Source organism: Zophobas morio, unplaced genomic scaffold (genome assembly GCF_036711695.1).
Source record: "Zophobas morio isolate AGI-343-1 ecotype UQ-CSIRO unplaced genomic scaffold, CSIRO_AGI_Zmor_V1 ptg000026l, whole genome shotgun sequence".
In the NCBI taxonomy this organism is placed as follows: domain Eukaryota; kingdom Metazoa; phylum Arthropoda; class Insecta; order Coleoptera; family Tenebrionidae; genus Zophobas; species Zophobas morio.
In genome coordinates this window covers 1,958,024-1,984,089 of record NW_026972131.1, presented here as the reverse complement: position 1 = coordinate 1,984,089, position 26,066 = coordinate 1,958,024, and the positions used below count along the sequence as shown (strand labels likewise).

General features: G+C 30.4%; 1 protein-coding gene across 1 annotated transcript in view; it reads left to right on the top strand.

Moving 5' to 3' along the window:
* Positions 1–26,066, top strand: part of LOC135136655 (ATP-dependent RNA helicase vasa-like) — a 34,478-nt gene continuing 8,412 nt past the window's right edge. Inside the window, exons 1-6 of the mRNA XM_064066038.1 lie at positions 1–128; positions 297–375; positions 429–552; positions 23,026–23,450; positions 23,504–23,911; positions 23,975–24,151. Coding sequence (XP_063922108.1) covers positions 325–375; positions 429–552; positions 23,026–23,450; positions 23,504–23,911; positions 23,975–24,151 — 1,185 coding nt within the window. The 5' untranslated portion in view covers positions 1–128; positions 297–324. The remainder of the gene's footprint in view (positions 129–296; positions 376–428; positions 553–23,025; positions 23,451–23,503; positions 23,912–23,974; positions 24,152–26,066) is intronic.

Sequence of the window (26,066 nt, the reverse complement as noted above, 5' to 3'; positions counted from 1 at the left end):
TCAAGGTCACGTTCTGAACCATTGTGAAGTGTGATCGTTCGTGGATTTCTTGGGTTAAATTTTTACTCAGAAAATTAACAATTAAAACTTCATTCACATCGTTATTCGTGGGAAAAAATTAGTTTTGTGTGAGTTAAACAACCGATCTTTGCGTTATTTACATCACGCTGTCTTTTGTCGTAAAAATGTTAAAAAGTTCTTTGCAAGGGTATCCGTTTTGGCGGTTTTTTTTTGCTGCATGTGCAATTTATTATCAGATATAGGAATTGCAGTTAACGTTTCGTTTCCTGTTGTAGTTGTCCAAGTTCGGCTTTGAAGTTCCCAATGTGTGACGACGACGACTGGGATGTACCTAACAATTCGACTACAACTGCAGTAAGATTATGTGATGGAATATTTAAGCGTATTTTTCTTTGTGTGAATTGTAGGGGCCAAAAGTCGGGGTGATATCCGAAGGAGGTTGCAAATTTTCGGCTGGGAGAGGTTTTGTGCCAGCCGACCGAGGTGACAGGTTTGGAGGGGGCGATTCATGGGGTGATAACAATGATAATGGTAAGTTTATAATTGTTGAAACATATGAATTAAGAATGAGGGCAAATTTAATAACGTTCTATATTTCCATAAGTGATGCCTTCGTGTGAGTGTAATAATCTTAGAATTATGAAATTATAAAACATTCGATATAATTTTTCATCCATCCAACCAAATGTCATGGTCTGCAAGTATGTGTGAAATATGTTCTCCAAATTTGGAATCAATACAATCACATACAATTCTTCACATCTGACTGTTAAAAAAATAAAATTGAATCTGATTTGAATGCATCAGTTCTTAACATAACCTCTACAACATGTGAGATAATGTGATTGTATATACATCAGAATATTTCTAGAGTATATGTATTTTCTCATCACCAGAAAACGTTTTAATACCTAACAGAGAATTTTCAAGACTGCCAGGTTGTCACAAGTTCCTGGACTAGGAGTATCAATGTATCATTTTTCACCTTTACTAACAGTAATGAACTTGAGATATCCTGCCAAAGATGAGATTTTTTATGTATATTTTTTTAATTATGCACAACAGAAAATCTTTATATTTCATACAATTCTACAACAAAATTATTGGCAGTAGTTTTCCGCCGCCTCTATCAATTGGCTCTCTTTCCAATCAAATTAACAATGCATGAAAGTAAGTTTTTGCAAGTTCATAATTTTATGAGTTAGGAATGGAAGACTTATTTTGTTGGTCACGTTTTTCTGCAATTTGGTGTACTTGACCTGTTCCATTTCCGCCCTTTTTATTTATGTCTTATTTAATACAATGGCACACTACCTGGTTACCAGCAAGTCTGGTTGCCATATGGATGAAAGTTTGTCCGTTTCAAAGCGTTCCTTCCAGAACTTACCCTTCATGTTAAGCACTGACTTATTAGGTATCATAAAACAACCATCCCAGGCCCTTAGAGTAGACATAATTTATGGGTCCGACCAGTTGAACGGGACAGTCTTTTCTCGAATGCCGACTTCCGAATTTCCAATTTTAGCACAAAATAGTTGTTGCAATTACCAATGGCATAATAATTTCAGTAAAGTCATCAGTGTTAATATCAAAAATCAACATAAATAATAAGACAAACAGTCCAGAGACAATGGGAGCAATTAAAATTATCGTAATCATAGTAAATTATTATCATCAAAATATTCGTTTGTCGTTATGTATGAGTTTATATTGCTACCTGTTAATCTCTCAAAAAAATTAATGAATGAGTCAATTTATTTTATTGATTAAATCGGAAATAGTTCACTCCCTTTTCCCGAAAATTTGGAGATATAGCACTGTTGTTACTAGTATTACATTGCACTAACCCAATTTGATAGACACAAAATTTGTAAAGTAAAAACTCGTTTGAAACATAGGCGTAGCACGCTTATTTACATTTACTTTAACGTTACAGACGTGCATTTGTTTTGTTGCGCTGACTAGGTTCCGTGAATGTGGTGTAGACAAGTTATAATCAACCAATTGTGAATTACACCATCGAAAATTAAAATAAAATCCAATGTTTTATATAATAAGTGGAAGTCGAAACAAAAAAAAAATTTGGGGCGACCATCGGTATTTTTTTGAATTTTTAAATTTTGGGTTTTTCACTTTTTTGTTTCGATTTTTTTGCCTTTTCATTTTTAGAATGTCCCGTTTTCCAATTTTTCGGAATTATTAATTTTTCAGTTTTTCGATGTTTCGTTTTTTCATTTTTGCGGTTCATTGGTTTTTTAAGTTTAAATTTTTCTATTTTGAATTTTCCCATTTTTCGATTTTTAGCCACTCTTTTCTCAATTTTTCGATTTTCGACTTCTCGACTTTTCGATCTTTTGATGTTTCGATTTCGCGATTTTCAATTTTTTGATTTTTCAATTCGCTGGTTTTGATTTCTCGATTTTGTAAATTTTCAATTTTTCGAATTTTTAAATTTTAGATTTTTCACTTCTTGTATCGATTTCTCAGTCTTTCGATTTTTTGCCTTCTCATTTTTAGATTTTTCGATTTTTCGGAATTATTTTTACTTCCGGACGTAAGCAAAGGAAGTATTGTAATCGAGTCCGTTGGCCGACTCTCTACTTTTACGTTTTCTCGATCTTTCATAACCCCTAGAAGACGAAGAAATAGGTCTCCCATTTCCGTCTGTCTGTTCGTCTACTACGAAGAACTAACCCGTTTCGACCACTGGACTTTACAACGAATAAGTGAACAAAGTTCTTGAACATCTTAACGATTTAATACATAATGTTCCCGAATGACAAAATTTACATTGCAAATTGTATTATCAAATTACACTCTCCAAAATTTGTCACGAACAATGAAATGACGCAATCTCCAAATTTTACAATAGTAAAATTGTAGTTTCGCCCCGTTTACGGTTTATGCATCCGTGTCGAGTTTTACCTTAGACGTCAAGATTTTTGGAAAAAAAAATCAACATTTTCCAATTTATAATGTTATGTATTTAAATTTTAAAAAGTAGAATAGTCCTGATCTTGTGATTTATACCTAAATACGCTATTGGGATTTTTCGGCTTGTCGATTTCTCGATTTTTCAACTTTAAATGTCTCAATTTGTCAATATTTCAATTTTGGGCTTTTTCGATTTCTCAATCTTACGATGTTTCAATGATACGATTTCTCAATTTTTGTCCTCTTCAATTTTACGGTTTTTAAATATTTCGATTTTTCAATTTTTCAAATTTTCACGTTTCTAAATTTTCAGTTTGCCGATTTCTAAAGTATTTTTTTTATTTGTCCATTTCTGGATTTACTAAAGTTTCGATTTTCCACATCTTCAATTCCTCAATTTTTCGATTTTTTAAGATTACGATTTTTCAATTTTGCTTTTTTAGATTTTCGATTTCTCAATTTTCAAATTTTTTAATTTCTCAATTTTTTGAATATTTCTTTCAGTTATGAGATTTTTCAATATTTCAATTTTTCGACTTTTCGATTTTTGAATTGATGGATTTTTTTTGATTTCTCGCTTTTATCCTTTTTGGATTTTCAATTTGGAACTGTTTAATCCTTCGATTTCTCAATTTTTAAACTTTTCGATGTTTTAATATTTCATTTTTTAAAATTCTAGGTTTTTCGATATCTCGAGTTTTCAGTTCTTCTATATTTCAATTTTTCGATTTTTTGAATTTTAATTTTTGATTTTCCAGTTTTTCTTTTTTAAAATTTTTCGATTATTCAATTTTTTAATTTCTCAATTTATCGAATTCAGATGTTTCGTTGTTTTGATTGTTCAATTTCTCAATTTTTCAATTTTTAACTTTCCTTTTCGGCTTCCGACTCCTCAATTTCTCGATCCTTCGATTTTTCGATTTCTCGAAGTCTCAGTTTTTGAATTTTCCGATGTTTCGATTTTTCGATTTTTTTCTTTTGAGCTTTTCAATTTCTGGATTTTCCAATTTTTCAATGCTCCGATTTTTCAATTTTTCAAATTGAATTGGATCTCTCGATTCTTCAATTTTGCGATATTTTAATTATTCATTGTTTTAAATTTTAGTTTTTTCGATTTCTCGATTTTTTGACTTTTCAGTTCTTCAGTATTTAAATTTTTGAATTTTTCAAATTTTTGCGTTAAATTTTCAGTTTTCTGATTTCTCAATTAATCTATTTTTGATTTTCCCACTTCTCAAAGTTTCGATTTTTCAGTTCTTCAATTCTTCGATTTTTCGACTTCGCTTTATTGGTTTGTCGATTTCTCAATTTTTGGATATTTCTTTTAGTTTTGATATTTTTCAATACTTCGATTTCTAGATTTTTCTATTTTTGCGACCTTCACGTTACAAGTAGTAGACGCTATCCATCATGCTATAGGGTAAGGTTCTCTTGCCGATTATATTAGTACAAAAGCTTACAATTTGGATTTTTTTCGAACATTTAGAGAATGTTATTTTATCAAATTTAAATGACGTTAAAAAAATGAGAGGACGTCATCAGTTTGTTCTTCAGATTACAATCAAACCAATGTTTTTAACAATAATTTCTTTCTGGTAATCCCCATCATCTTTTTTCTCCATGTTGTAGAAGCAGCAAAGATTTTGTTTACGGTGTAAGGAATATTTTATTAAAGTAAAATTAACTAAGCAGAAGTTCTGAAACTGACGCCTGAGGCAAACAAGATTTCTTTGCGTAATTTGTCGGAAACTTTTTCGAATCTATAATGGTCGATTTTAAATTTACTTATTGTTTCAAATTGATCGATATTCTTTACGACAGCACAAAATGAATTATTGAAGCTAAAGCAATATATTTTTTATTTCTATTGAAATTGGTGACTATATTAACTGCTTACAATTAAATTTTAGCGCACTCAATTCAAAAAATTATTTTTAAAAAATCCGACAGTAACACGTCCCGTAAATTTTACGTATGTTACTGTTCTCTTAAAAAATTTTCTTGCAGCTGAAGTCATATTTGCATTGTACAAATTATGTCCTAATCTTTTAATTTCCCCTTAAATCGTCCTAATTTTTGAGGGACCAAGTATTCTCGAAGCCTTCTTCAAAAAGTTAATAGTCTTTTTGAAAAAATTTTTGTCCAACACGTAAGCACTCCCTAAATCTAATACTGCATTTGACGGTAAATGAATCTTCATAGCATGTGAACTCCTTGCTATAGTCACTACACATTTTGTCACGTGTAAAGAGTTTTGAACTTCACAAAATAGAATAAAATTTTGTACTTGTATTAGGAATATCATGTAGATGGTAAACCGCTAACCAAAATTTGTCTAATCAAAATGTCAATCATTTTGCAATTTAATTTTGAATCTGCTAACCCGAATGTTTTTAAATGTTGCAGATGTTTTAAGGTTATAAAGAGCAGTTTGCCTAATAAATCCTATCTAAAATGTACAAAATATGATGACTCTGTACTTATGATTTATGATTCCATTCATATTTTTTGGTTTTGCATATACAGGGTGACTCAAAAAAATTAATGAATGCGTGAATCTATTTTATTGATTTAATCAGGAACTACAAAACCGAATGTTTTGAAATCTTAGAGATGTTTTAAAGTTGTCATAGGCATGATAAATTTATAGTCAAAATGTCTTTGCTCATCCCCCATAAAAAATTGATGACGTCACCTCAAAATTTTGCTTAATAAGTCCTATCTTAAATGTGCAAAATATAAAGAGCCAATAGTTGTGATTTATTATTCCATTCATATTTTTAGATTTGCTTATACAGGGTGCCTGAAAAAAATTAGTGACTGAGTCAATTAATTTTATTGATTAAATCAAGAATTACAAAAATGTAATACAAAAAAGACATAATGGGCTTGCAGTCGTCACGTTCCCGACAGCGAGGGAAGTACTGTCTAAACTCTTTGGACCTATTTTTTTAGTTTTTCGATATTTCGATTTTAAATTTTTCAATTTTGAATTTTCCCATTTCTCGATATCTCAATTTTTCGATTTTTCGACTTATCTATCTTTCCAATTTTTCGACGTTTCAGTTTTGGGATAATTTATGTATTTAAATTTTTGGATTTTTCAACTTTCTGTTTTTTGATTTTTTACTTACTCGATTTTTCAAAATTTTGCAAGTTTTTCAATCTCACGTTTTTCAACATTTTCATCTATTCGATATTTTAATTTTTGTGTATTTTGGATTTTTTAAATTTTTAAAATACTTGATTTTTCAGTTTTTCGGTTTTGGACTATTTTGATTTCTCCTTCAAAAACAAAACATCATATATTTAAAAACAAAAAAACCCTACGAGCCCCTAAAATTCTGTAAATTTTTTTCCAAATAAAGAACTCCACGGATCCTCAAGATTTTTGAAAAGTATCTTAAAAACAAAACACAAATCTCCGAAGATTTTTTTATATTATTAAAAAACACTAGGCGCCTGCAAGACTTTCTCTTTTAAATGCAAAAATTTGGTCTAAAGTTATTTAGACACATTTTCCCTCGCCTCTATATTACCAGTACATGTTTAACTTCAATTGTTTATGTTTATACATCGAGAGAATGCGACAATTAAGGACGCAACAAATTGTCGCCTCAAAACAGAGGAAGCGATTAAAATTATTAATTAAGTCACAATATTAAAAAAGTTTTCGATAACTCGATTTTTCAACATTTCAATTTTGGGAATCTTTAAATTGCTGATTTTCCAAATTTTCGATTTTTTAAATTATAGATTTTTGGATTTTTCAATTATTCGATTTTTAAAATTTTTGATTTTTCGATTTTTCAATTTCCCGATTTATCGAGATTTCGACGTTTCGAATTTTCGATTGTTCAGTTTTTCGTATGGGCTATTTCGATTTCTCGACTTCTTAATCTTTTTGTTTCGATTTTTCGATGTTTCAACTTTTCAATTAATAGATTTTTCGATGTCTTGGTTTTTAGATTTTTCGGCTTCTCGATTTTTAGATTTGAGTTTTCCAATTTTTTCGATGCCTAGGTTTCTCGATTTTTCGACTTTTCCATTTTTAGATTTTGGGATTTTAGGATTAAACTCCACCCCTCGGCTTACGACGAATAAAAAAAATCACCAGAATACAGATAGGGTGGGTGGGCGGGGCTTATATTTTGTCTTTTTTCTTAATGTACATAGCCATTTTTTCACAACAAGAAACTTATGGTAGGTACATTTTTACAAGGAAATATAGATTCTGCAATTATAGGGCGGAGCTTGATTGCAAAATCGATATTTCCTTATACAAATTTGCAGCAAAACGTTCTGAATATTATTGTGGGTAAGTAAATATAGGCGGGCACAACGGTACTGTATTCTAAAATTTTCGAGCCCCGGCGTCCTCCATAAACCAGTGCTCGTATATTGGTATAAAATGTGTAGATCTAAAAACGAGAAAGCGAAAAATTGAAAGAAAACCGTTAAATTGAAAATTGAAAAATCGAAATATCAAAAAACTGAAGATTGAGAAATCGAAATAACTAAAAAGCGTTCATAATTTTTGGAATTGCTTATACAGGGTGACTCAAAAAAATTAACGAATGAGTACCAATTTATCCCCCTCCAAAAAAGTGATAACGTCATCTCAAAATTGTATCGAATAAATCCTATCGAGAATGTGCAAAATATGTATATTGCGATTTATCATTGGATTAATATTTTTTAGAACTGCTTGTGTTGATTGTCATTACATAATTTTGTAAAGGAAAAACTCATTTGAAACATATGCGTAGCATTCTTATTTACATTTTTTGTCTAAATAACTTTCGACGAATTTTGTTACTTCTTGGGCGTAAGCCAGGGAAGAATTGTAATAGGGGCCATCCGATAAAAGGATACTTTCATGTTTTCTAGACGTTTCATCATCCCACGAGTACCAAAAATTAGGTCTCGCGTTTCCGTCTGTCTGTCAACTCTTTCAATTTTAATTAGACATACAATTTCCGAAAGTACTGGACGATTGTCAAATTTTGTATGTACGTTAGGATTATCGTGAAGATGGGTAAACGTTAATCAAAATTTATCCGATTATCCCCCCACCAATGGGATAACGTCATCTCCAAAATTTAGAGTAGTTAATGTTATTTACATTTTATAAAATAACATACTCCTGGACTTACGGTTTATGAATCGATGTTGAGTTTTTTTTTTTTTTTTGAAAATTAAATCAAAATTGTCTAACATTTTGCGTTTTGACTTTGAAACTGCAAAACCGAACGCTTAGAAATCTTGGAAACGTTTTAAGATTATCGTAAGCATGGTATATTTTATTGATCAATTCATTTTTCAGAAAATTTGAGCACAGTACTATTACTATTGGTATTAACTTGTACAGAAAGGTGACACCAAAAAATTGTCACCTATTACCTAAACAAGGTAGATTGAATTCATGTAATTGCTGACTGTGGATAACTCAACTTAATTCGTAACCGACTCTTGGATTATATTAGATCGAGTGCTCTCGTAAGTGGCGTCTATTTAAATTCTTACGGTCATACGTTCCTTTCTAAATGAGTCGTGATTGAGGTTTTTCTGGAGTACCCATCGCGACTTTTGCTTCCAGGCGAACGCCAGCCGGCTGCCGTCACCGATGATACATACTAGAAAGCCCTCGAGAAAACCCATAGGCGTTGTACTGGGGCGGCGTATGGGTTTATTTCGTAACAGTATATTACACAAACAATAAATAAATAAATAAATAGGAAAACTACGTTTCAGAATTTATATTCAAAGATGATAAGCAATGTGCTCAGTCAACTGGCTATTACACAAAGACAATATTAAATTTTTGTAGTAAACTGATTTCTTGTCATATTTTCGTCTTCGAGTATTTATCTGAACCAATAATTGAATTCTGAAAACAGTCGTTATGCTTGACAAATAATTGTCTTTCTGTGGATCGTCTGTGTTTGTGTTCGACAAGCTGGCTGACCTAGGTAGAAAAAATAATATTGCAGTGACCTCACCCTGGTTTTCAAATTTGATGTTACGAAACGCTAATGTACATTTTTACTTACCGAGCGTAAGCTAAGGAAATATTGTAATCGAGTCCATCGTCCAAATTGCCACTTTCATATTTTCTCGACGTGTTTTTCAATGTGAAATTTTCAATATTTCGATCTGCCATTTTTCAATTTTTTAACCCTTAGATTTTTGAATTTTTCATTTTTCAATTTTTCGGTTTGCAGTTTGCAATTTTTCAAGTTTTCGATTTGTAATTTTTCGTTTCGGTTAATTTTCCAATTGTTCAGTTTTTCAGTGTCCTGATTATATAATTTTTCTCTCAGTGTCTGGATTTTTCAATTTTTCGATCTGCAATTTTTGGATTTTTCAATCATTTGATTTTTAAATTCATAATTTTTTCAATTTTAGATTTTTACAGTTTCATGTTTTTCAATTTTCAGTTTATTCAATTTTTTGGTTGCAATTTTCCAGTTTTTCTTTTTTTTTATTATTTCTTCGATTTGCAATTTTTTTTCGAGTTTTCAAGTTTAAATTTTTCAACTTTTGAATTTTTCAGTTTTTAGATTTTGCAATTTTTCGTATTGAGTTTCTGGAGTATTCAATTTTAATTTTTAAGTTTTCAATGTTTCCATGTTTCGATTTGTAATTTTTCGTTTCGATTTTCTTTATTTTTTCATTTTTTCGGTTCTTCAATGTTCTGATTTTGTTTCTTTTTTCAGTTTTTGGATTTTTCAATTTTTCGATCTGCAATTTTTAATTTTTCAACTCTTAGATTTTTGATTTTGCATTTTTTCAATTTTAGAGTTTTCCAGTTTCATATTTCGATTTTGCGGTTTTAGTTTAATTTTTTGTGTTTCTCTAGATTTTGAATTTACAAGAGTTTTCAAGTTTAAAATTTTCAGTTCTTCAGTTTTCCAACTTCTGAATTTTTCAATTTTTAAATTATGCAATTTTTCGTTTTAGTTTTTTATTTTCTTTATTTATTCGATTTTTCAATATTTCGATTTGTAATACATATTTTGTTTTCTCAATTTTTCATTTTTCTTATATCATCAGTTTTTAGATTTTGCAATTCTTCGATTTAAAATTCCCCGAGTTTTCAATTTTTCGTTTCGGTTTTTTATTTTCTTAATTTTTTCAAATTTTCGGAATTTCAGTGTCATGATTGTATAATTTTTCTTTTCTCAATGTGAAATTCTTCAGTTTGTGTATTTTTTCGATCTGCAATTTTTCGGTTTGTAATTTTTCGAGTTTTGAAGTTTAAATTTTTCAGATTTTCAGTTCTTCAAACTTCGATTTTCCAAGATTAAAAATATGAAAAACTGAATAAACGAAAAATTGTGATATAAAATCGAGAGGATGAAAACTAAAAAAACGTGAAAATGAAAAATAAAAATCAAGAACTTGAAAAATTGAACAAACGAACAATTGGAAAATTTGGAAGTCGAGAAATTGAAAAATTGAACAAACGAACAATTGGAAAATTTGGAAGTCGAGAAATTGAAAAATTGAAAAAAAATTAAAGTTGATAGAATGAAAAATTATGAAACGGAAACACTGAAAAATGAAAAAATTGAATAATTAAAAAAATAAAAAATCAAAAACTGACTCAAAAAAAATTGTAAAATCAAAGAAAAAGCAAAAGCGAAAAATTATGATATCAAATAATAATTGGTCGAAGGTAAATAAATCCAGATTTTTTTTACCTTCTGTGTTTCCGTTTTAAAAATTATAGGATTTTGCCAAGTTTATTGCTTCCCGAGCTTAAGCTAAGAAAGTATACTAATCGAGTCCATCGGCCGAATTGCCACTTTCATTGGTGTCTGTATCCTTTTTTATTAGACAAGTAATCTCCGAAACTACTAGACCGACTGTTATATTTTGTATGTATATTAGAAATATTATGTAGATGGTTAAATGCCAACCAAAATTTTGCTAATCACCCCCACCAACAAATTGATGACGTCATTTCAAAGAATGCTATGTTTGATTTATAACTGTTATACAACAATATGGTCCTACAAGTGTGGTGTACGAATACGCTTTCAGTTTTTCCCTAAACGTCCAAATTTTTGCAAAAACATAATGCACCACCATACACCATACATATATTAGGAATATCATGTAGATGGTTAAATGCTAACTAAAATTTGGCTAACCTTCCCCGGGACCAATGGGATGACGTCATCTCCAAAATTTATAGTTTTTTTTTTTTTTTAATTTCATAAAATAAGATACTCATGCACTTGTGGTGTGTGAATCCGTGTCGAATTTTCACCCTACACATACAGAACTTTTGGAAAAAATTCAAAACTGAATAAGAATATTTTGCAATATAACTTTGAAACTGCAAAACCGATTACCCTGATATCTTGTAAATATTTAAATCGTTAAGCAAAATTTATTCGTTTAACCCCTCCCAAAAAATTGATGACGTCATATCAAAATTTTGCTGAATAAATCCTCATTTGGAACTTAACGCCCAACACGCTTCTTTCCATTTACTTTAACATTACATACACATTTTGATTTTAACTTACAAGGGTTATCATAAAAAAATAAAATTCGCAAAGTCAAATCTTATAATTTTTCGAAACATCTGGATTTATATTTAACCAATTTTTGAGATGTTTTTTCATTTTCTTTCATTTTTCCATTTTTCGGAGCTTCGGTTTCATAATTTTTCGTTTTTGCAACGTTAAGATCCGGTTTATGGAAAACGAATTAAAAGTTAATCGCGATTAATTTTATTTGAGGTCCGTTGCTCTGCAACGTGCATGTTTTAACCAATCACGGGCTCATATTCTAAATTTTAACCCTATGTTAAATTCATCGAGGATTCAATATTTAATTCGCTTTCTATGAACCGACCCTAATTTTATCAATTTTTCAATTTCACGCTTGCAAATTTTACAGTTTATCGTTTTTTGAATTTTCGTTTTGAAATTTTGCAATTTTTCGATATTACAATTTTTCATTTTTCGCGTCTTCAGTTTCTCAATTTTTAATTTTTCGTTTTCCTGATTTTTTAATTTGAATTTTCTTGATTTTATTCACAATTTTTTGTTTCATTTCCTTTATTTTTTCAATGTTCCTTCCGATTTTGCTATTTTTCGTTCGTTTATTTCATTCTCCAAATTTTTCATTTTTTAATTTCAAATGTTTTAATTTTGCAATTTTTAGATTTCCGAATTTTCCGATTTCGTTTTTTCGATTTATTAGTTATTAGTTATTCAATTTGTAACGACCGTTTGTACCGTAATTTTAATCACCTGATTAACGTTATGTTTTGTTTAATTTGACAGATTTGATTGACTTTTTTTTATCATACCTGTAGCCTTCTTTTCACAACAAGAGACTTAAAACATGTTGAAAATGGTAAATTTTTGTAGTTTTTTTTCAACAACAGGATAGTTAGTTAACATGTTTTCAGTTTCTTGTTGGGGGAAAAAGGCTTCGTATATTAAGAAAAAAATGGACAAAATATAAGGCCCGCCCACCCGCCCTGTCTCAGTTGCGATGATTTTTCTTTATTCGTCGTGAGTCAAAAAGGCGGCGCTTAACTGCAAAATCCTTATTTCTCTACGAGAAATTAAAAACATGGTTCGAGTATAATACTGTTGCTTGTTTTGAAAAGAGAAAAGAAAAATAAAGCTCCACCCACCCGCCCTATCTGAATTCTGATGATTTTTTTTTATTCGTCGTAAGCCGAAGGGCAGAGCTTAATTGTAAAATCCTTATTTTTTTTTTGTATTTTTTCTGGAATTTCTATATTCTGTATAATTTTTGAATTACTAGGATCTTTGACATCTCTGGAATCTCTGTATATCTAGATCCTATGGAATTTCTGGAATCTTTAGAGAGTCTGGAAACTTAAAAATAATTTTCAGAATCTTCCGAATTTTTAGGGCCTCTAGGATATTCAGATTCCCTAGAATCTCCAAAATCTCTACAATTGCTGGAACCACTGGAATCTAAAACTTTTGGATCTTTGGAATTTTTAGAATTTTTACAGTTTTTAGAGTGTTCACAATTTTTGGTTCCTCCAGAACGTCTAGAGTGTCTAGATTTTATAGAATCCTTCGAATTTTTCGAACCTGTAGAATCTATAAAAATTTGTAGAATTTCTAGAATGGCTGGACTCTAAAACCTGTACAATTTCTGGAATTTCTAGATTCTGTATAATTTTTTTAATTACATACTAGAATCTTTTGAATCTCTATAATCTTTAGAGTCGGGAACGTTTGGAATCTCTAAAATCTTAAGAATGTAACGAATTTTTAGGGTCTCTAGGATACTTGGAATCTAAAATTTTTGAAATCTTTGGGATTTTTAAAATTGTTAGAGTGTCTACAATTTTTATTTTTTCCAGAATCTCTAGAATGGCTGCAATCGCTAGGCTCTACGTTTTGTAGAATTTCTAGATTCTGTATAATTTTTTGAATTTCTAGAATCGTTAGAATCTCCGGAAACCCTAATAAATCTGTAAATCCTATGGAATTTCTAGTATCTTTAGAACGTCTGGAATCTTTAAAAAAATCTCTAAAATCCTAAGAATCTAAAGAATTTTTAGGGTCTCTAGGATACTTAGAATCCCTAGAACTTTTGGAATCTTTGGAATTTCTAAAATTTTTACAATTTTTAGAGTGTCCACAATCTTTAGTATCTCCAGAATTTCCAGAACCTCTAAAAACTCTAGAATCTATAGAATCTAAGAATTTTTCGAACCCGTAGAATTTCTAGAATGGCTAGACTCTAAAACTTGTACAATTTCTGGAATTTCTAGATTCTGCATAATTTTTTTAATTACAAGATTCTTTGAATCTCTAAAATCTTCAGAATGTAATGAATTTTTAAGGTTTCTAGGATACTTAGAATCTAAAACTCTTTGGGATTTTTAGAATTTTTACAAATTTCCAGAATCTCTAGAATGGGTGCAATCGCTAGGCTCTACATCTTGTACAATTTCTAGAATATCTAGATACTGTATAATTTTTTTAATTTCTATAATCTTTAGAATCTTTGAAAATTCCTGAATCTCTGAATCCTATGGAATTTCTTATATCTTTAGACCGTCTGGAATCTTTAGAATTTCTAAACTCTTCAAAAGCTAAAGAATTTTTAGGGTCTCTAGGATACTTAGAACCCCTAGAACTTTTGGAATCTTTGGAATTTTTAACATTTTTACAATTTTTAGAGTGTCCATAATCTTTAGTATATATATCTCCAGAATCTCCAAAACCTCTAGAATCTCTAAAAACTCTAGCATCTATAGAATCCTTCAAATTTTTCGAACCTGTAGAATTTCTAGAATGGCTAGACTCTAAAACTTGAACAATTTCTGGAATTTCTTGATTCTTTATAAATTTTTTAATTACTAGAATCTTTTGAATCTCTAGAATCTTTAGAGAGTTTTGAAACTTTGTAACCTCTAAAATCTTCAGAATGTAACGAATTTTTAGGGTCTCTAGGATACTTGGAATCTAAAACTTTTGAAATGTTTGGGATTTTTAGAATTTTTATAATTCTTAGGGTGTCTACAATTTTTAGTATTTCCAGAATTTCTAGAATGACTGCAATCGCTAGGCTCTACATGTTGTACAATTTCTAGAATTTCTAGATTCTGTATAATTTTTTGAATTTCTAGAATCTTAGGAATCTCTGGAAACCCAGAATCTGTTAATCCTATGGAATTTCTGGTATATTTAGAACGTCTGGAATCTTTAAAATGTCTAAAATATTCAGAATCTAAAGAATTTTTACGGTCTCAAGGATACTCAGAATCCCTAGAACTTTTGGAATCTTTGGAATTTTTAAAATTTTTACAATTTTTAGAGTGTCCACAGTTTTTAGTATCTCCAGAATCTCCAGAACTTCTAGAATCTCTAAAAACTCTAGAATCTATAGAATCCTTCGAATTTTTCGAACCTGTAGAATTTCTAGAATGGCTAGACTCTAAAACTTGTACAATTTCTGGAATTTCTAGATTCTGCATAATTTTTTTAATTACTAGAATCTTTTGAATCTTTAGAATCTGTAGAGTCTGGAAACTTTGGAATCTCTAAAATCTTCAGAATGTAACGAATTTTTGGGGTCTCTAGGATACTTAGAATTATTACAATTTTTAGTATTTCCAGAATCTCTAGAATGGCTGCAATTAGAATCTCTAAAATCTTCAGAATCTTTCGAATTTTTAGGGCCTCTAGGATATTTAGATTCCCTAGGATCTTCAAAGTCTCTATAATTGCTGGAACCACTGGAATCTAAAACTTTTGGATCTTTGGAATTTTTACAATTTTTAGAGTGTCCACAATCTTTGGTTTCTCCAGAATCTCCAGAACCTCTAGCATCTATAGAATCCTTCAAATTTTTCGAACCTGTAGAATTTCTAGAATGGCTAGACTCTAAAACTTGCACAATTTCTGGAATTTCTTGATTCTTTATAAACTTTTTAATTACTAGAATCTTTTGAATCTCGAGAATCTTTAGAGTGTTTGGAAACTTTGTAATCTCTAAAATCTTCAGAATGTAACGAATTTTTAGGGTCTCTAGGATCCTTGGAATCTAAAATTTTTGAAATATTTGGGATTTTTAGAATTTTTATAATTTTTATAATTTTTAGAGTGTCTACAATTTTTAGTATTTCCAGAATATCTAGAAGGACTGCAATCGCTAGGCTCTACATGTTGTACAATTTCTAGAATTTCTAGATTCTGTATAATTTTTTGAATTTCTAGAATCTTAGGAATCTCTGGAAACCCAGAATCTGTAAATCCTATGGAATTTCTGGTATATTTAGAACGTCTGGAATCTTTAAAATGTCTAAAATATTCAGAATCTAAAGAATTTTTACGGTCTCAAGGATACTCAGAATCCCTAGAACTTTTGGAATCTTTGGAATTTTTAAAATTTTTACAATTTTTAGAGTATCCACAATCTTTAGTATCTCCAGAATCTCCAGAACCTCTAGAATCTCTAAAAACTCTAGAATCTATAGAATCCTCCAAATTTTTCGAACCTGTAGAATTTCTAGAATGGCTAGACTCTAAAACTTGTACAATTTCTGGAATTTCTAGATTCTGCATAATTTTTTTAATTACTGGAATCGTTTGAATCTCTTGAATCTCTAGAATCTTTAGAGAGTCTGGAAACTTTGGAATCTCTAAAATCTTCAGAATGTAATGAATTTTTAGGGTCTCTAGGATACTTAAAATCTAAAACTTTTGAAATCTGGGATTTTTAGAATTATTACAATTTTAGAATGTCTACAAATTTTAGTATTTCCAGAATTTCCAGAATCTCTAGAATGGCTGCAATTAGGATCTCTAAAATCTTCAGAATCTTTCGAATTTTTAGGGCCTCTAGGATATTTAGATTCCCTAGAATCTTCAAAGTCTCTGTACTTGCTGGAACCACTGGAATCTAAAACTTTTGGATCTTTGGAATTTTTACAATTTTTAGACTGTCGACAATCTTTGGTTTCTCCAGAATGTCCAGAACCTCTAGAATCTCTAAAAACTCTAGAATCTCTAAAAACTCTAGCATCTATAGAATCCTTCAAATTTTTCGAACCTGTAGAATTTCTAGAATGGCTAGACTCTAAAACTTGAACAATTTCTGGAATTTCTTGATTCTTTATAAATTTTTTAATTACTAGAATCTTTTGAATCTCTAGAATCTTTAGAGAGTTTTGAAACTTTGTAACCTCTAAAATCTTCAGAATGTAACGAATTTTTAGGGTCTCTAGGATACTTGGAATCTAAAACTTTTGAAATGTTTGGGATTTTTAGAATTTTTATAATTCTTAGGGTGTCTACAATTTTTAGTATTTCCAGAATTTCTAGAATGACTGCAATCGCTAGGCTCTACATGTTGTACAATTTCTAGAATTTCTAGATTCTGTATAATTTTTTGAATTTCTAGAATCTTAGGAATCTCTGGAAACCCAGAATCTGTAAATCCTATGGAATTTCTGGTATATTTAGAACGTCTGGAATCTTTAAAATGTCTAAAATATTCAGAGTCTAAAGAATTTTTACGGTCTCAAGGATACTCAGAATCCCTAGAACTTTTGGAATCTTTGGAATTTTTACAATTTTTTGAGTGTCCACAATCTTTAGTATCTCCAGAATCTCCAGAACCTCTAGAATCTCTAAAAACTCTAGAATCTATAGAATCCTCAAAATTTTTCGAACCTGTAGAATTTCTAGAATGGCTAGACTCTAAAACTTGTACAATTTCTGGAATTTCTAGATTCTTCATAATTTTTTTAATTACTGGAATCGTTTGAATCTCTAGAATCTTTAGAGAGTCTGAAATCTTTAGAATCTCTAAAATCTTCACAATCTAAAGAATTTTTAGGGTCTCTAGGCTACTTGGAATTTCTAGAACTTATGGAATCTTTGGAATTTTTAAAATTTTTACAATTTTTAGAGTATCAACAATCTTTAGTATCTCCTGAACCTCTAGAATCTCTAAAAACTCTAGAATCTATAGAGTTCTTCGAATTTTTCGAACCTGTAAAATTTCTAGAGTGGCTAGACTCTAAAACTTGTACAATTTGTGGAATTTCTAGATTCTGCATAATTTTTTTAATTACTAGAATCTTTTGAATCTTTAGAATCTCTAGAACTCTTTAGAGAGTCTGGAAACTTTGGAATCTCTAAAATCTTCAGAATGTAACGAATTTTTGGTGTCTCTAGGATACTTAAAATCTAAAACTTTTGAAATCTGGGATTTTTAGAATTATTACAATTTTTAGAATGTCTACAAATTTTAGTATTTCCAGAATTTCAAGAATCTCTAGAATGGCTGCAATTAGGATCTCTAAAATCTTCAGAATCTTTCGAATTTTTAGGGCCTCTAGGATATTTAGATTCCCTAGAATCTTCAAAGTCTCTATAATTGCTGGAATCGCTGGAATCTAAAACTTTTGGATCTTTGGAATTTTTACAATTTTTAGTGTCCACAATCTTTGGTTTCTCCAGAATGTCCAGAACCTCTAGAATCTATTAGAATCCTTTGAATTCTTCGAACCTGTAGAATTTCTAAAAATCGGTAGAATTTCTAGAATGGCTAGACTCTAAAATTTGTACAATTTCTGGAATTTCTAGATTCTGTATAATTTTTTTAATTACTAGAATCTTTTGAATCTCTATAATCTTTAGAGAGTCGGGAATGTTTGGAATCTTTAAAATCTTAAGAATGTAACGAATTTTTAGGGTCTCTAGGATACTTGGAATCTAAAATTTTTGAAATCTTTGGGATTTTTAAAATTTTTAGAGTGTCTACAATTTTTAGTATTTCCAGAATTTGCAGAATCTCTAGAATGGCTCCAATCGCTAGGCTGTACATCTTGTACAATTTCTAGAATATCTAGATACTGTATAATTTTTTGAATGTCTATAATCTTTAGAATCTTTGAAAATTCCTGAATCTCTAAATCCTATGGAGTTTCTAATATCTTTAGAGCGTCTGGAATCTTTAGAATCTCTAAGCTCTTCAAAAGCTAAAGAATTTTTAGGGTCTCTAGGATACTTAGAATCCCTAGAACTTTTGGAATCTTTGGAATTTTTAACATTTTTACAATTTTTAGAGTGTCCACAATCTTTAGTAAATATCTCCAGAATCTCCAAAACCTCTAGAATCTCTAAAAACTCTCCTTCAAATTTTTCGAACCTGTAGAATTTCTAGAATGGCTAGACTCTAAAACTTGTACAATTTGTGGAATTTCTTGATTCTTTATAAATTTTTTAATTACTAGAATCTTTTGAATCTCTAGAATCTTTAGAGAGTTTGTAAACTTTGTAACCTCTAAAATCTTCAGAATGTAACGAATTTTTAGGGTCTTTAGGATCCTTGGAATCTAAAACTTTTGAAATGTTTGGGATTTTTAGAATTTTTATAATTCTTAGGGTGTCTAGAATTTTTAGTATTTCCAGAATTCCTGGAATGACTGCAATCGCTAGGCTCTACATCTTGTACAATTTCTAGAATTTCTAGATTCTGTATAATTTTTTGAATTTCTAGAATCTTTGTAGTCTCTGAAAACCCTGAATCTGTAAATCCTATGGAATTTCTAGTATCTTTAGAACGTCTGAAATCTTTAGAATCTCTAAAATCTTAACAATCTAAAGAATTTTTAGGGTCTCTAGGATACTTGGAATCCCTAGAACTTTTGGAATCTTTGGAATTTTTAAAATTCTTACAATTTTTAGAGTATCAAGATTCTTTAGTATCACCTGAACCTTTAGAATCTCTAAAAACTCTAGAATCTATAGAGTTCTTCGAATTTTTCGAACCTGTAAAATTTCTAGAATGGCTAGACTCTAAAACTTGTACAATTTCTGGAATTTCTAGATTCTGCATAATTTTTTTAATTACTAGAATCTTTTGAAGCTTTAGAATCTCTAGAACTCTTTAGAGAGTCTAGAAACTTTGGAATCTCTAAAATCTTCAGAATGTAACGAATTTTTGGGGTTTCTAGGATACTTAAAATCTAAAACTTTTGAAATCTGGGATTTTTAGAATGATTACAATTTTTAGAATGTCTACAAATTTTAGTATTTCCAGAATTTCCAGAATCTCTAGAATGGCTGCAATTAGGATCTCTAAAATCTTCAGAATCTTTCGAATTTTTAGGGCCTCTAGGATATTTAGATTCCCTAGAATCTTCAAAGTCTCTATAATTGCTGGAATCGCTGGAATCTAAAACTTTTGGATCTTTGGAATTTTTACAATTTTTAGTGTCCACAATCTTTGGTTTCTCCAGAATGTCCAGAACCTCTAGAATCTCTAAAAACTCTAGAATCTATTAGAATCCTTTGAATTCTTCGAACCTGTAGAATTTCTAAAAATCGGTAGAATTTCTAGAATGGCTAGACGCTAAAATTTGTACAATTTCTGGAATTTCTAGATTCTGTATAATTTTTTTAATTACTAGAATCTTTTGAATCTCTATAATCTTTAGAGAGTCGGGAATGTTTGGAATCTTTAAAATCTTAAGAATGTAACGAATTTTTAGGGTCTCTAGGATACTTGGAATCTAAAATTTTTGAAATCTTTGGGATTTTTAAAATTTTTAGAGTGTCTACAATTTTTAGTATTTCCAGAATTTGCAGAATCTCTAGAATGGCTCCAATCGCTAGGCTGTACATCTTGTACAATTTCTAGAATATCTAGATACTGTATAATTTTTTGAATGTCTATAATCTTTAGAATCTTTGAAAATTCCTGAATCTCTAAATCCTATGGAGTTTCTAATATCTTTAGAGCGTCTGGAATCTTTAGAATCTCTAAGCTCTTCAAAAGCTAAAGAATTTTTAGGGTCTCTAGGATACTTAGAATCCCTAGAACTTTTGGAATCTTTGGAATTTTTAACATTTTTACAATTTTTAGAGTGTCCACAATCTTTAGTAAATATCTCCAGAATCTCCAAAACCTCTAGAATCTCTAAAAACTCTCCTTCAAATTTTTCGAACCTGTAGAATTTCTAGAATGGCTAGACTCTAAAACTTGTACAATTTGTGGAATTTCTTGATTCTTTATAAATTTTTTAATTACTAGAATCTTTTGAATCTCTAGAATCTTTAGAGAGTTTGTAAACTTTGTAACCTTTAAAATCTTCAGAATGTAACGAATTTTTAGGGTCTCTAGGATCCTTGGAATCTAAAACTTTTGAAATGTTTGGGATTTTTAGAATTTTTATAATTCTTAGGGTGTCTAGAATTTTTAGTATTTCCAGAATTCCTGGAATGACTGCAATCGCTAGGCTCTACATCTTGTACAATTTCTAGAATTTCTAGATTCTGTATAATTTTTTGAATTTCTAGAATCTTTGTAGTCTCTGGAAACCCCGAATCTGTAAATCCTATGGAATTTCTAGTATCTTTAGAACGTCTGAAATCTTTAGAATCTCTAAAATCTTAACAATCTAAAGAATTTTTAGGGTCTCTAGGATACTTGGATTCCCTAGAACTTTTGGAATCTTTGGAATTTTTAAAATCCTTACAATTTTTAGAGTATCAAGATTCTTTAGTATCACCTGAACCTTTAGAATCTCTAAAAACTCTAGAATCTATAGAGTTCTTCGAATTTTTCGAACCTGTAAAATTTCTAGAATTGCTAGACTCCAAAACTTGTACAATTTCTCGAATTTCTAGATTCTGCATAATTTATTTAATTACTAGAATCTTTTGAATCTTTAGAATCTCTAGAACTCTTTAGAGAGTCTGGAAACTTTGAAATCTCTAAAATCTTCAGAATGTAACGAATTTTTGGGGTCTCTAGGATACTTAGAATCTAAAACTTTTGAAATCAGGATTTTTAGAATTATTAAATATTTAGAATGTCTACAAATTTTAGAATTTCCAGAATCTCTAGAATGGCTGCAATTAGAATCTCTAAAATCTTCAGAATCTTTCGAATTTTTAGGCACCCTAGGATATTTAGATTCCCTAAAATCTTCAAAGTTTCTATAATTGCTGGAACCACTGGAATCTAAAACTTTTGGATCTTTGGAATTTTTACAATTTTTAGAGTGTCCACAATCTTTGGTTTCTCCAGAATGTCCAGAACCTCTAGAATCTCTAAAAACTCTAGAATCTATTAGAATCCCTCGAATTCTTCAAACCTGTAGAATTTCTAAAAATCGGTAGAATTTCTAGAATGTCTAGACTGGATTTCTAGTTTCTGCATAATTTTTTTAATTACAAGAATCTTTTGAAGCTCTAGAATCTCAAAAATCTTCAGAATGTAACGAATTTTTAGGGTATCTAGGACACTTAGAATCTAAAACTTTTGAAATGTTTGGGATTTTTAGAATTTTTACAATTTTTAGAGTGTCTACAACTTTCAGTATTTCCAGAATTTCCAGGATCTCTAGAATGGCTTCAATCGCTAGGCATTCTAGAGATATAGATCTTATACAATTTCTGGAATTTCTAGATTCTGTATAATTTTTTGAATTTCTAGAATCCTTGGAATCTCTGGAAACCCTGAATCTGTAAATCCTGTGGAATTTCTAGTATCTTTGGAACGTCTGGAATCATTAGAATCTCTAAAATCTTCAGAATCTAAAGAATTTTTAGTTTTTTTTAGTTTTCTTTCAACAACAGGATAGTTTAACATTAATTTTTTATTCATCGTGAGATGAAGGGTGGAGCTTAGTTGTAAAATTCGCATTTCAACTCGAAAAACTGCAAAATCTAAAAGTTGAAACATTCGAAAGTTGGAAAATCGGATAACTGGAAAAGTTAAAAATGGAAACTCGAAGAGATATCGCAGAATTGTAGAAAAGAAAAACAAAACATTGAAAAATTACGAACGGAAAAATTGACGAAACGAAAAGTTGAAAAAACAAAAAATTATAAAATCGGAACATTGAAAAATTGTAAAAAAAAAGAAAATAAAAAACTGAAACGAAAAATTGCAAATGGAAAAATTAAAAATTGAAAAATTCAAAAGGTGAAAACTCGAAAAATTTAAAATCGAAAAAATGAAACAAAAGATTGAAAGATTGAAGAACTGAAAAATTCAAGTCAAAAAAGCTGTGGGACCGTTTATAGAGGATATCAAAAAACAATAATTGCAAAAACAAATTAAAATTTTTCGAAAAAGTGGGATTTATTCGGCTGCATTTCAGACGCGAGGGAAGTTCTGTTGACATAACCTTCGATCAATTTTTTGTAATAAAAAAACTAAACAATTTGTAAAAAAATGCTCCCATCAAAAGGTGAAGAATATTTTTTTGGGTTTTTTTGTACAAATTACAAGTTAATAACTGAAACTATACAATTCCACCATCTGAACGATCTTAGCAGTTCCCACAAGAAATAAAACTTGGTTACTATTTACGACCTTTTATTAGACGGTTATAGGAGCTTGATTAGATTAATATCGGGCGTTCCACGAAAATTCCTACCTAACCGCTGTCTCCCAAGCTATCGCAACGAATTTTTTTGATTTAGTAGAAGTTCGACTATATTTGATAACGTCGTCATAACCATAAAATAATCTCACATGAAATTGTTTACTGATGATGCTTAAATGAAACTTGATTATAAATTTTAGCTTCAAAATCAAATGGTCGCTGTACCGAAGATGGCGGAGGCGACGAATGGGGCGAACCCTCTGGTACTTTCTCATGGCAAGACAACGACGGCGAATCCAACAGAGGCCGAGGCGGCGGCCGAGGTCGCGGCGGTCGAGGAGGCCGCGGCGGCCGAGGCGGAGGTCGGGGCGGCTCCCGCGACGATTTCGAAAACGACGAGGGCGGCCACCGCGGCGGTCGCGGTGGCGGTAGAGGCGGACGCGGTGGTCGAAGAGGAGATCGCGACGGCGAATTCGGCGACAATAAAGTCGAAGGAGGCGGCGAAGAAACAGAGAGGAAGCGGGAGTACTACGTACCGCCTGAGGTTGAAAACGTGGAAGATCTCTTCACTAGTGGTATTTCGACTGGAGTTAATTTTATGAAACTGGACGAAATCGAAGTGAATGTATTGAGTCGTCGTGTGGTGTTGGAACCCTACTTTATTTCTATTTTTTTTAGGTTACCGGGAACGATCCGCCGACCCCAATTACATCGTTTGAAATGTCGGGCTTAAGACCGCACATTTTAGACAATATTAAACGATCTGGTTATACCAAACCTACTGCGATTCAAAAATACTCGATACCTGTTGTTCTTCAGGGCCGCGATTTAATGAGTTGTGCCCAGACAGGCTCTGGCAAGACTGCTGCTTTTATGTTACCTATTATACATGACCTGTTAACTAATAAGAATCCTCCAAACACAGAAAATAATAGTGCGCATCCGATTGTTGTGATTATGTCGCCAACAAGAGAACTAGCAATACAAATTGCCGAACAGGGTCAAAAATTTGCGTACAATTCCACCGTTAAGGTGGCAGTTATTTATGGCGGAACTTCGACAAACCATCAACGTGGTAAAATTTTGGTAATTTTTTTCTACACTAGTTTAAATTCATACTAATTAATTATTAATATTTGGTTTTTGTAGGGTGGATGCCACATCTTGGTGGCCACTCCAGGAAGACTGAAAGATTTTGTCAATCGCGGTTGTGTCTCATTTTCATCTTTGAAATACTTCGTTTTAGACGAGGCCGATCGCATGCTGGACATGGGCTTCTTAGGAGAAGTAGAAGAAATGTTGAGCCATCAATCAATGCCGGCCACCGTAAGTACTGTCATTGTTTAAGTATATTATAGTTGGATAACCTATACGGACAATCACTTTCCCATGTAGAAAAGAATGAATATATATTTTACATCTCACTCGCTTCACTATGAAGTGGCGGTACCTTACGAAAGGGGGTAAAAATAGTCCGTAAGCACGTGATGTCGATAAGGTAGTAAACGGACGTATTAATCAGTACGTTGTACGGGGAGCAGTCACAAAATAAGTAAACGTACGTGTTGAAGACTTTACTGTAATATATGTATATGTAGTGCATACCTGTGTCAAGGTTAAGGTAACAAAAATTTAATATTATCGCGGTATACCTATTATCCATGAACTGCATGGCTAACAAATATGCGTTCCTTCGTCCACTTTAAAGTTATACGAAATTAAACGACCACTACTTTAATTAATAAGTAACAAGTCATCTAATTTGCCTCCAGAATAACTATGGATTATCATCAAACTATGAACACCAAATTAATTCAATATGAACATCTTCTTACGTATTTTTTTTATTAACAGTAGTCAAATCATTAAATACATATTATTTTTGAAACTAAAATGCATTTTATCCTAAGATTGTATCACAAAATATTCATCACCATTTAAATATATACGATTTAGACATCAAGAAATAAATTTAAAATTGCAAAAATTATACTAAAACAGCCTTAAATGTGTCTTGTATGTACGTGCTTATCAGTATGTAGGCATTTTAACGCACAGCAATAATCGTTCTTTATGAGTAATGACTACTGTAACACAGTAAATCCTCGAAATCGAAAATTTAAAACACTGAAAAATTCAAATATGGGAAAATTGTAAAATCGAGAAATCGAAACATAAAAAAATCAAAAAAATAAAAATTGGAAAATCTAAAATTTAAAAATCGAGAAATTGAACAATCGGTTAATTCAAAAATCGAAACATCGAAAAATTGGAAAATCGAAAAATAAAAAAAATTGGACAATCGAAAATTTAAAAATTCCGAAAATTGAAAAATTAAAATATAGAGAACTGAAAACTCAAAAAATTAATAATTTCAAAAATTGAAAAGTTAAAATTGAGAAATCGAAAAACTGAAAAATCACAAAATTAAACGAAATGTCAAAAAATTAGGAAATTAAAAAATTGAGAAAAAAAAGCAGAGTCTAAAAATCGCAAACTTAAAAAATCGAAAAATTGAAGAACTGAAGAACTGAAAAATCGAAACTTTAGGAAGTGGAGAAATGGGAATATAAAAAAATAGATTAATTGAGAAATCCGAAAACTAAAAATTCAGAAACGTCAAAATTTGAAAAATAAAAAAATATTGAAAAACTAAAAAATCGAAAAATCTAAAATTTAAAACATTGAAAAGTTAAAATATCCTAAAACTGAAAAATGGAGAAATCCAAACATCAAAAAATCAAAAATAAAAATAAAAATCTAAAATTTAATAATCGAAAAACTGAAAAATCAACGAATCGAGAAGTGGAGAATTTAAAAAATTGGACAATTGAAAAATCGGATAAATCAAAAATCGAAACATCGAAAAATCGAGAAACCGAAAAGCAAAAAATCAATGAATTGAGATCTCAAAATTTAAACATTCGTAGAATTAAAAAATTAAAATATAGAACTGGAAACTCGAGAAACTGAAAAATCTAGAAATTTAAAAATTAAAATATGAAAAAGTTGAAAAATTGAGAAATTGAAATAAAAAACAAAAAACTGAAAATCCAAAAATAAAAAATAGAAAAATCTAGAAGTCGAAAAATGAAAGAATCGAAGCATTGAAAAATATCAAAACTGAAAGAAATTTCCAAAAATTGAGAAATCGACAAACCAATAAAGCGAAGTCGAAAAATCGAAGAATTGAAGAACTGAAAAATCGAAACTTTGAGAAGTGGGAAAATCAAAAATAGAT